Below are 11,302 nucleotides of genomic sequence, written 5' to 3' on the forward strand. Positions count from 1 at the left end.
CTTACCATCACTGCCAGTTTTGGCGTTTATATCACAGCAATTGTTTCTCAATTTTGCCGTCCATTACTGTTTTGTTATTTTTCCGTTGACAGTCCTATCAGGCTTTGTTTTTTGCAGAATAGAAAAATTCCATGAAGTCTTTCTTGGAGAGAAAAAAAACCTGCTCTTTTTTTTTAAATAAACACATTCACAGTAGAAATGATGTAACTTATTTATTCAACAAGCTGATACAATTATGGCGATACCAAATGGTAACATTTTTTATATTTTAATACCTGTGCATAATAAATGTACTTCAAAAAAATTGTCAATGTTTTTTACATATTGCTATATCCAAAGACCGAAAACAGTTTTATTTTTCCATTGACAGAGCTGTTTGGGGGCTTGTTTTTTGCAGGAGAAGCTGAGATAAAGTTGTCAGCAAGAGCGGATAATAATTTGTTGGATCCATTACTTTTACCTGAGAGATTCCCAACAAATGTCTGGATAGTTATAATCTCCCATGATCACTATGTTGGGCTTTTTTGAGCGCTTGGCCATCAGATGTACAAAGAGTTCATCCATATATTCCTATAGGAAATGCCTACAATGGTGTCCTTTATGTTGTTCTCTCTTTGTATTCCTACCCAAACAGCTTGAAGCTTGAATCTCTGTGGAGATGAATGTTTTCCTAACATACAACACAATACCTCCTCCCAGAGGCGTAACTTGAAGCTCCCGGGCCCCGATGCAAAACTTGTAACAGGGCCCCCAACTATAATGCTTTACTCATAGTACTGGGTTCCCTATATGGAGAAGAGACGCCTTATGGGCCCCCTAAGGCTCCTGGGCCCGGGTGCAACCGCATCCCCTGCATCCTCTATAGTTACGCCCCTGCCTCCTCCCCTTTCTTAAGGTCTATTTCTTACCGGTCATGTGAAGGAATCCTTATACAGTCAAGCTGGTGGAATACAGGTGTATTTGCACACACAATATACAGATTATAGAACCCAGTGATTTCAATTAGTTTGTTCATATGCATGCCCAACGCACCATGCTCTATTCTCCTGCACATGTGCACAGCAAAAGGTCTCATAGAAGTAAAATAGAGGGTACATAAATGCATACGAAATATGCTAGGAGATGCGTGAAACACTGCGCAATTGTGCAGGAAAAAGAACACATCTGGAGCTCCTTAGACTCTTTAGCCATTTCAATCGGTGCATTTTATTTTTCATGCAAATGAGCTTGCCCTTCAAAAAGTACAGTAAAAAACACCGACGTGGGCAAAAAAAGCATCGTTCATTCTGTAGGAACAATACACTGGTGCACATAGGCTTATATGACGCTGGCATTAATGATATCTTCACTACATCCTGTGGTCAGTAGGATTACATTTGTATCCAATTTATATAGTTTTGTAACATTTTATTACTTTTGTACAATAAAAACAATTTAAAAATGGTGTCACTGCATTCAAAGATCCGGAACATTTGTGTTTTTCTGTCTACAGAGCTGGACCAATGACTGACTACTATAATTGGCCCAAATATAAGAGCAAACAATTACAATAAAAGGCCCGGCCTCCTCCACCCCTTAATAGCCGGCCATCCCTCACCTTATTTCCCCGTCGCCGGTGACAAAACTAAACAATGTCATAGAAGAGGGAGAAATATGAAATTACACTCACCGGTAGTCAGCGGTAAATGTAATTGTAGCATTAATATATTATGAAGTATATGTGTACGGTGACACTATACATAGAGTATCATAATATCATCCTATATTGGGCATGTGGTGCGTCTGACATGGTCAGGCACATCCTAATACCATACATAAAAAGAAAAAAAAAAAGGGTCCGGCCTCCTCCACCCCTTAATAGCCGGCCATCCCTCTCCTTATTTCCCCGTCATCGATGACAATAATAATAGATGTCATGGAGGAGGGGGAAATATGAAATTACACTCACCAGTAGTCACTGGTAAACATAATTGTATTTTTAGTCATTTATGGAGTATATATAAAGTGTAACACTATATATATAGTACCATAATATCAACGCACTCTGCGCATGCGGTGCGCCTGACATGGTCAGGCACATCCTCACGCCATACATATTAAAAGAAAAACAAAGGTATACCACCTGTATGCCAGATGTAGACATGGCAGTAATCATCCAGCTTGGTCTGATGGAATTGCTGGGCTGCTCTTGATGACATCATCGGTGTTCTTCTGCTTCTCTTGATGGTCTTCTGCTCTTTCTTGATGGTCTTCTTCTCTTGATGGTCTTTTTAGGGCTTATGAGATCTGGCTCTGATGATCTTAAAAAGCCGGTGTGCTGTCCAGGGTTTTCCAGTTAGTGCTGACAAATGAAAACCCTGTGAATAAGGCCTGATGGTCTGCCGATATGGCCGAGTGGTGAGCTTCTGCTGCCTCCATCCTCTCGAGATTAAATGGTCGGGAGCCGCGCCGGATGTTGTTTGACTATAAGAAGAGGAAGCATAGGGATTTACCTGGTATTATAACTTCTCATGACAGAACTGGATTACAGTTCAAAAAGAAAAAAACTAATTGCAATATAAAAATTTATCACCCTAAGGGCAAAGTCAGACAAGTGTTTTTTTGCTTGCGCCTATGTGCGCCAAAAAGGCATATCTGATAGAGCCATTGGCTCCCTATGATTTGTTCACATGTCCGTCTTTTACAGGCGCAAAATACTCACACATGTAAAAGAGATGACATCCGTGCGCTGGGTGGGTCCGTGCAACGCGGAAAGATTCCCCACGGGGAGTCCCCTTATCACTGAACACTGTGACAGCACTGTCACAGTGTTCAGTGACAAGGGGACTCCCTGTGGGGATGAAGCTGTCACAGCTGTCGCAAAGGACCATGATGCCATTCCATTGCTTTTAATGGGACCGTTGCTACTGCCGCTGGCCCCATTGAAAGCAATGCGATGCAGTCAATCCTCACAGTGACTTTTGTGGAAGGGCTTGAAATAGAAGCTGCTGTAAAAAAAATATATATATATATACACCACCTCTCTGCTGCTATGCAGCTCTGGCACATGTTGTTGCTGACTGCCAGCACTGCTCTGAAGCAATTTCAGCTGGCCTGGAATTTAAAAATACCCACCTCCTAAAAGAGCTGTGTCTGATTGGCTGAGCGTTCAGCCAATCACAGGCAGCGCTCAGCCATTCATTGAATGACAGCTAAGCGCTGCCTGTGAGTGGTCACAGCGTTCAGCCAATCACAGGCAGCGTCATTGAAAGCAATGGGCATGGAGCTACGGTCAATTGCATTTTGCACATGCATGCAACACATTCTTTGCTCAAAAAAGACGCTCGTCTGACTGAGCCCTAAGGCCAAGTACAGACGGCCGGGGAGGAATCCAACTGTGAGATCTCGTAATGGAATCAGACCTTGTTCCCCAGCAGAGACCCCTGGCTTACCTGTCCGCTGTCTTCTTTCTGCGCTGCAGATGTGCCGGCTAGTGCGCCGCCACACATGCGCAGTGCAGGGCTGTTGCACCGGCAATGATGCAGATCTGTGGCAACTCGCTGCGGGATGGACAGCTTCCATTGACTGCAATGGAATTCATCTGTGCGAGCCTCACACTAGAATAGGACATGCTGCGATTTTTTTTTCCCAACGCCAGCAGAAAATCGCCGTTTATTTCCACTCGTGGGCATGGAAAAGTGTTTTACTTAGCATGTCTAAGGGCAGTATTTGCTGCGGGATCCAGAGGTAAGCTCTTGCTCCAGATCCCGCAGTGCAAATACGCCCGTGGGCATTGGGCCTAAGACTACTCGCACATGGACAGATTTAAACTTGTGTCTCAGATTCTTCAACGGAACTCACATCAGCCGACACACAGACACATCATCCATGCGCTGTCCGATGTGCGGGACATCACACATTATCATGTGCATAAAATTTTATTTTTCATGAACTATTCATACGAGTAGAAAAAAGTCCCCCGTAAATATACCCGTTCTAATGAATCCGTTTAATTTGTCTTCAATTTTCTAACCAAAAAAATCGGTTTGAAAGTCAGATGGAAAAATCTCCCGTATGAAAGTGGCCTAAATCAGGTTACTGTAAGTTATCACTGATAGTCACAGAAATTCAAGTGTTCTTCCTAAATATTACAATCTAAACATTCAAGACATATACAGCATATACACCAAGGAAGCTCATTAAGGTGATATTAGGGCTACAGCCCATGTCTAGCACCATAGTGAGGCTTAGACATATACAGTATATAGACCAAGGAAGCTCATAAAGGTGATATTAGGGCTACAGCCCACATCTAGCACCATAGTGAGGCTTAGACATATACAGTATATACAACAAGGAAGCTCATAAAGGTGATATTAGGGCTACAGCCCACATCTAGCACCATAGTGAGGCTTAGACATCTCCCATTACTACTACTATGACGTTATAACATACAAAGCTGAACCAATACAATTTCTGTTTATACTTACTGGTACAGGGATGTGTGGTGGTCGCATGTGCAGGGCTTGCACCATGTCCCAATTGATATGCCGGAAAAACTTCTGGGCTCTGATGTCACCGTGGACCCCTAAGCGCGTCGTAGGATCTTCCCGGAGGAGCTAGAAAGGTTTAAATGTAATCTTATAATTTGAACTATTATTACTGTCCTGGTCTAGTATAACATGTATTACATAGAGAATATATTCACCTTCTTGATGATGTTCTTCGCCTCGATGTTGGAGGCATTAAATCGTCCTCGATGATACTTGGACCTGCTGGTAACCATGATATTAAGAATGATACCTAAGGCATACCAGTTGATGGCAGCATTGTACTCCTCCCCGCTCAGCATCTCAGGAGCCATGAAGCCCGGCGTTCCAGCATATCCGGAGGCTGTGCGGTCTCCATAGATGTCCTCGAGGGCCAACCCGAAGTCGGCGATCTTTAGATGGCCCGCTGAAGTCACCAGGATGTTGTCCGGCTTGAGATCTCTGTGAAGTAGAGGAAACAATGGTTTATTCCCATTCATACTGCTAAGAGAGAATCTGTCCCATTAGCTGATTTACTTTATAAGTATATGAAGATGTTACCTAATGTGCGCACAAACATCCAGAATTAATATATCTAAGTATGTTTTCTATCAGATTCCAAAACATCTACTATAATATAATCTGGGATTACAGACCCGGCCTGAGTCCATCACACCTAAAAAAGACAAGAATATATTTACCGGTGGACGATGCCCTTCGCATGCAGGTGTTGGATACCGCATACAAGTTCCGCTGCGTAGAAACTGGCACGAAGTGGAGAGAAGAGAATTAGTATCTGGAGGCTGACAGAAAGCTCTGAAAAACACATAATACAGAAGAGCAGAAGATCCACCATGTGAGGTTATTACTATAGACTGCAGGGATCACACATCTCATTCTTCATGCTACATGTTCTCTAATCCTATCTTATTCTGCATACTAGAAACATGGGGATAAGGACTCCTGCACAGGGCAGCGCCATATGTGTTTGTGTTATAGATCAGTGGGCTCTCTGTGCGACACCCTATAGAGCCTCGAGAAGATATATCATCCACTGGAGCAATGCAATATAATGTTACATGTGGTGGAGCTATTTTTTTTTTTTTGCAGATTAATGGCTGCCAAACAGTGCCGATATACAAGAACAGCCATTTCCCTGCTTTAGGTGCAGTCCTATGCAAGCACTGTGTGAATTAGAGTTATGTATAAGCGATTCTGCTATTACTATGTGAGATCCATGATCTACAGGTTCAGACCATATAGAGAGTAATAAGCCTAGAATTGGATAAAAGTCTTTTAACAAAGTGTTTCAGTACTAACATCCACTGGTGTAACTATAGGGAATGCGGTTACACCTCAGCCTAGGAGCCTTAGGGGCCTATAAGGCTTCTCTTCTCCATATAGGGAGTCCAGTACTATAAATAAAGCATTATATTTGGGGGTCCTGTTACAGGTTTTCCATTGGGGCCCAGGAGCTTTAAGTTACGTCTCTGCGTTAAGGGGTTAAGAGAAGTTGGGTGGCCCCAAGATAAACTTTTGTACCCGGGCCCATGAGCCTTTAGCTACCCCCCTGCTAACATCCTATAAATGGAGAGTATAGGTGCAGCTTCTGAGTATAACACTCTATTCTATGTACAGTCCCTTAATGAATGGAGTCCATCATTGGAGCTTGTATGTGGGCAGTAAGGCTAACAATCTAAAGGTTCCTTTACACAGGACTACTATAGGTTACATAAGCGCCCAACAGCCATTCCATGAAGAGCCGCCCAACTATCGCCCCTGTGCTTTACAAGCAGTGATAGTCGTTCTGTGAATGGAGGCTGAGTGGTTGAAGATCATGCTGACCCGCCGCCTCCATTCACAGTAAACAGGCAGTCATGCATTGTAGAACGATTGCCGGTTTACACGGCCGATAGACGCTTGGTTTTTAGTTCTGCTAAGTGACTCTGACCAGTGATCGATTTCTCGCTCCATACCCAGTACACGGGACGGCTATTGCCTGAATTTGCTGCTTCCAGCGATAATTGCCCCGTGTAAGGGTAACTTCACTCATGTACTGTCCTCTTCATGTATAACCTACAGGGAGATGTTTATTAGCTTACGACTACATTACCGTGCACAGGGGCTGTCGAGACACCCCTTCCGCTGTAGAAGTTCATCGAAGTCTCCGCAGTTGATGTACTCCATTCCGAGCAGCACCAGGTCCTGCCATACAGAAGAGCGATACAAGAATGTGAATGTCTAGGATCAAGTTACCAAATGATTGCAGCGTCTTCATTCTATACAGACAGGAACTATCACAGGTTGATCCAGGGATTATTCTGACCGCCATTATGGAGTCGGGAAGGAATTTTCCCCGAAAGGGCTAATTGGTTTCTGCCTCCTGGGGTTTTTTGCCTTCCTCTGGATTAACAAGGCTGACCTAGATGGACCTTGTCTGTTTTTAATGGTATCATTTAGTCTACTATATAATGTATGGGAACATTTTTACATTTGTAAGTGTGGTGAAATGATAAAACGCACTGATGCCATTATCCTGCAGATCTTACTGTGACACAACGTTATTCTGTGGGTCGGTACGATAACGGCGATTAGCACGCTTATATAGTTTTTATTAAGTTTTACTACTTTTAACCTGAAATATTAAATTTTCAAAATTCTTGGCACCAGAGGGATATTAATTTAATTTATTTTATGACAACCAAACTGCACTGATCTTTCATTGGCTGCAGTTGTCATGTGGTTTCCTGTGACATCATCTGTCACAACAATCCCCGGGAATGCAGCGGGCTCCAGGGCTGGATCCCGGAGGCTGCAGAGGGGTAAGTATATCTCAATTTATTATTTTAATACAGAGGGTCTTATTGAAGAGGAGTTGTCCAGTAACTGGGCAACCCCTTTAATTTCAAGTGACACAAGCTGCCATTTAGCATGCTATGTGAGAGACGGTTACAAACTAATTCCAATGAGAGCAGCCTGTATTGTAGAAAGGGGGGGGTCTGCAGCAACAATTCAATACCATGATGCCCTGAAAATAAGACCTTGTCTTATATAAATTTTTGTTCCTAAAACAGGCACAGGGTCTTATTTTCGGGGGATGTCTTAGTAATACTAAGCTAGTAGCCGTGGTCCGGGTTCCTCCCGCTAATTTGCAAAGTTCTGTAGCTCCGCCGGGCTTCCTGCACTCCTTGACCGCCGACAGATCATCATTTCCTGGCTGCAGCGTTCCTAAATCCCACCTTCAGGAAGCGATGGCTCTGATTAGCCAGCGAGCACTGCTGTCAGCCAATCACTGCAGTGCTCTCTGAACCAACGCGATGGCTGGTGAGTTCAAATGCTGCGGAATTGTTACGGAATTTCAGCTACAGAATGTGCACCGATATTCCCCAACAATGTGCAGTACAATGTAAATGAGAGGGCTTTTAACAAACCCCATTCACTAACAATGGACACAACCTGCAGTGGAGGATAGTCATGCAGCATGCGTCATCTGTCACAGGAAAGTCATGGATCTTCATTGTGGATTTCATTCAAGGTAATGAGTGACGTCCGCAGTGAAAATCAGCAGATTGACTCCCCGATGTTTGCACGTACCCCTGTGGTTTGCTTCTATGTTTGTATTTGTTTTTAAGTGGTTCAATTTGTGTCTCTAGAACTTTGATTAGAGTCCTTGCACGTGTAGCACCCAGTTTTTGGTATTTTCGGTTGTGCTTGTTACTGTTGTTCACCTTGACATCCATAGACTCACGGCTCCCATATCCCTGTACAGATATACTAGGACATTAATAAGCATAGCATTGTACACCTACAAACTGAATAGCAGGCATTCATTATAATAAAGGTATTGTATATTTAACGGACCCTCAGTGTAAAGTGGGGCCCATTGTGACTATTGTTATGTCAGCCCAAGACCTCTGTGGATGGAAATGTCTTACTGTTGCACGGCTCGCAGATACTTTGTATCACCACAGCATCAGGTACATATACTGGTATTTGTTCATTTGGAAGTAGTCATAAATGTACCTTTGTCTGGAAAGCAAATTGTCCATGTAGAAGAAAGGGGCTGCCAGATGCAAGTTGTAGCACCCGCCGCTCCACCATCACGCGGTCCTCTCCTTCGGTAAGCAGGCTTCTCTTGGCGATGACTTTCACAGCAAACTTCTGCCGAGTAGAGTTGTCTTCTGCCAGCACCACCTAGAAAAATAGTCATTTATGAAGACTCTTTAAAGAGGACAAATAGAGCAAAAATCCGAAACTAATCTGAAGGTTGGATTCACAGTGCAGGTTTGCAGTGCCGATTCTTCAGCGCAGCTCCATAGCAATCTACAGTACAATGCATCTGGATGGAGATCTGTGTAACAGTAGGGAATTACATGTTATGTAGTAATATTAATGCTGTGTGCAGAGCAAGAAACATGTGAGGAGAAGACGCATTGTAGTTCCATCTTACTAGCAGGGTCTCAGACAATGATCATGCAGCTTTGTCATCATCAGCCTCTTGTAGGATTCTACTATATTAGAAGTATCGCACGCGCTCTAGACTTTACATTGTGGACCGTTGGAGAAGCCAAAGTATAGAACCTCTTGTATCAGAACAATAAAGCAGAAGAGCCTGAACACATCACTTCAGTGTTTTTCGAACCTGTTTCACATTCCATGTTCTGTATATGCCGTGTGCAGGCACATCCTAATGCCATACATACATGTGATAGTCAGTCCGTCCAATAGTCCAATCCATATTTTAGCCCCATTTGCGGTGGTGAGAGGATTCACCTATATGCTCTCCTCAGTCAGTAAGTAACGGCCGTTTTCTGTGATTGTTTTTAATTCTCTATATTTCCCCTTCTGTGATGCATTTATATTAGTGTAGGGACCCACTACAACGCAAGGAATCGCGAAGTGGTTAGTGGGCTCATGTATCTTGGCCAACATCCAACCAATGCCTTGCATTTATTATCTATCATTCACATGCAGCGTGGCTTTAAGACTCCAGGGGTGCCCAGGGGGGCAGTACCAATGTGGTTCACTGATGGAAGTGCAGGGCAACCCGCCGAATTATTATGGCGTCATTAATAGGTTGCTGGTCTGCATGGTGAACTACATATATCAGAATGGTCTGGCACTTTGTATCCACTCTGTGTGGGAGTATACACCAAGCAGCCACCCCCCTCATTATCAGGAGGCAGTGTGAGTGGTGGTCTCATCAGTGTATAGGTGTAACACAGGTGTAATTTGCTCCCCCATTTGGTAGTCAGCCTACCTGCATGGTGAGAGGAGGATGCATCTATATGCACTCCTTACTCAGTATTTTACTATTAGTAGAAGCGCAGATAGCGCTGACAACATTGTAGCAGCCTGGGTTGGTACTACAGACAGTGAATTCACTGGGAGCTTTGCCTGCAGTACCAACCCAGGCCTCTGTATTATGGGCAGCGCTGTCTGCTTCCGGCACTGCCAGCAGGCCCAGTCGTTAGCTGTACTTACTGCATAGCAGGAGTTTGGGGTTTATATTATGTCTGTATAACTTTTTATTCATGTATTTTTGGGCGGTGAGACCTAGAAATGTCACCATTGTGTTTTGGGTTTTTACTGACTTTACTATGCAGCATAAATCGCTTGAGAACATTATACTCCGGATCAGCACGATTAGAGCAATACCAAATGTATACAGTCCTAATGTTTTACTACTTTTGTAAAGAGGGGCATACATTGAACTCACAGGGTCCCACAGCAAAACTCAGAATTAAATGAGGGACAACATATCTATAACAGTGGCTCAGCTCTAGTATACCTCTAATACAATCATATCATAGAGATGCTAGATTCTACACTGTGATAGTGATTACAGTGCTGTTACCTCCAGTGATCACATGTGACATCTCCTCTGATTGATGACTTCTGGTTTCGTTTTTGTTCTTTGTCTGGGCCCAGACAGCCACTAAGATTTCTTCTTGCCAAGATCCATCCCTGCACATTCCCCATCCTACCACTAGCTCTCACTATCTCTCCATAGTATTGGTGTCTCCTCTGTGGCCCCAGAAAGTACCGCTGTCCCCTCTATGTGTCCCTACAGACTTCTGGCATCCCCTCTGCGGTGCCACAAACTACTGATGTCCCTTCTGTGTCTTTCCTTCCCCCTGAATGTCCCACTAACAGGTGCAGCATAAATCTCTATGTAACCTGCTGGTAGGGGGCGCTGCTTTCTCAGGCTTCTTATACACAGCTGAGTATGATCTCGAGTTGTGAAACCCAGACTGATATCGCACTCGTCAACCTTTGATTCACCCACAGATACAAGGCATTTTTCTTTAAAAACGCCTCCCATCACTTCAGGAAGAGTGCAGGAAGGAGGTGGAGAGGAGAAGGCGGCTTCTACACTGACAGATCCAGACCAGCAGGAATGTAAGTTCCAGACTTGTGAAGGGGAAGGGATGTCCGCAGAGGGACAGATGGCGGGTCCTACACAACCCGCAGCAGTGACATCGTCTGCTTACATTGGAGACACATCATTGTTTTCAGACCAGAAATACTTCTTTAAAACAATATATATAATTTTATGAGAATTCCTACATTCAAAAAACCATCACATTTTTATTTTTTAAGTCGGCTGTTTTTTCAGGACAAGCTGCAGTTTTTAATGGTATAACTTTTTGGTTCATAGATCGCTTTTTATTCCATTTTATGTAAGTTATGATGTACAAAATTAGCCATTTTGGGCAATTAATTTACATTTTATTCAGTTTTTACCAGGCAAGTTTTAATTTTTTATTTATTGAAGTTGCTATGAATGCAGC

At 43.4% G+C, this 11,302-nt stretch overlaps 1 protein-coding gene across 1 annotated transcript; it reads right to left on the bottom strand.

Annotated features, from left to right (window-relative positions):
• Window positions 1–2,301: 2,301 nt before the first annotated feature.
• Window positions 2,302–10,409, bottom strand: LOC136628958 (protein kinase C delta type-like). The gene is made up of 7 exons (XM_066605030.1): window positions 10,366–10,409; window positions 8,532–8,702; window positions 6,622–6,713; window positions 5,210–5,272; window positions 4,688–4,970; window positions 4,470–4,598; window positions 2,302–2,463 (listed from the first exon to the last, which is right to left on the bottom strand). The coding sequence occupies exons 2-7, from the start codon at window positions 8,607–8,609 to the stop codon at window positions 2,302–2,304; spliced, it is 807 nt and encodes a 268-aa protein (XP_066461127.1). The 5' UTR covers window positions 8,610–8,702; window positions 10,366–10,409.
• Window positions 10,410–11,302: the final 893 nt, after the last annotated feature.

Source organism: Eleutherodactylus coqui, chromosome 5, assembly GCF_035609145.1.
Source record: "Eleutherodactylus coqui strain aEleCoq1 chromosome 5, aEleCoq1.hap1, whole genome shotgun sequence".
NCBI lineage: Eukaryota > Metazoa > Chordata > Amphibia > Anura > Eleutherodactylidae > Eleutherodactylus > Eleutherodactylus coqui.

Bases quoted from the DNA above. Each gene is read 5' to 3' on its own strand.
- LOC136628958 (XM_066605030.1), bottom strand. From the start codon at position 8,609: ATGGTGGAGCGGCGGGTGCTACAACTTGCATCTGGCAGCCCCTTTCTT. The intron at 6,714-8,531 runs GTACATTTATGA...TCTGTATGGCAG, and splicing joins AATTTGCTTTCCAGACAAAG to GACCTGGTGCTGCTCGGAAT. The intron at 2,464-4,469 runs GTAAGTATAAAC...CTCTTCTTATAG, and splicing joins CACCACACATCCCTGTACCA to TCAAACAACATCCGGCGCGG.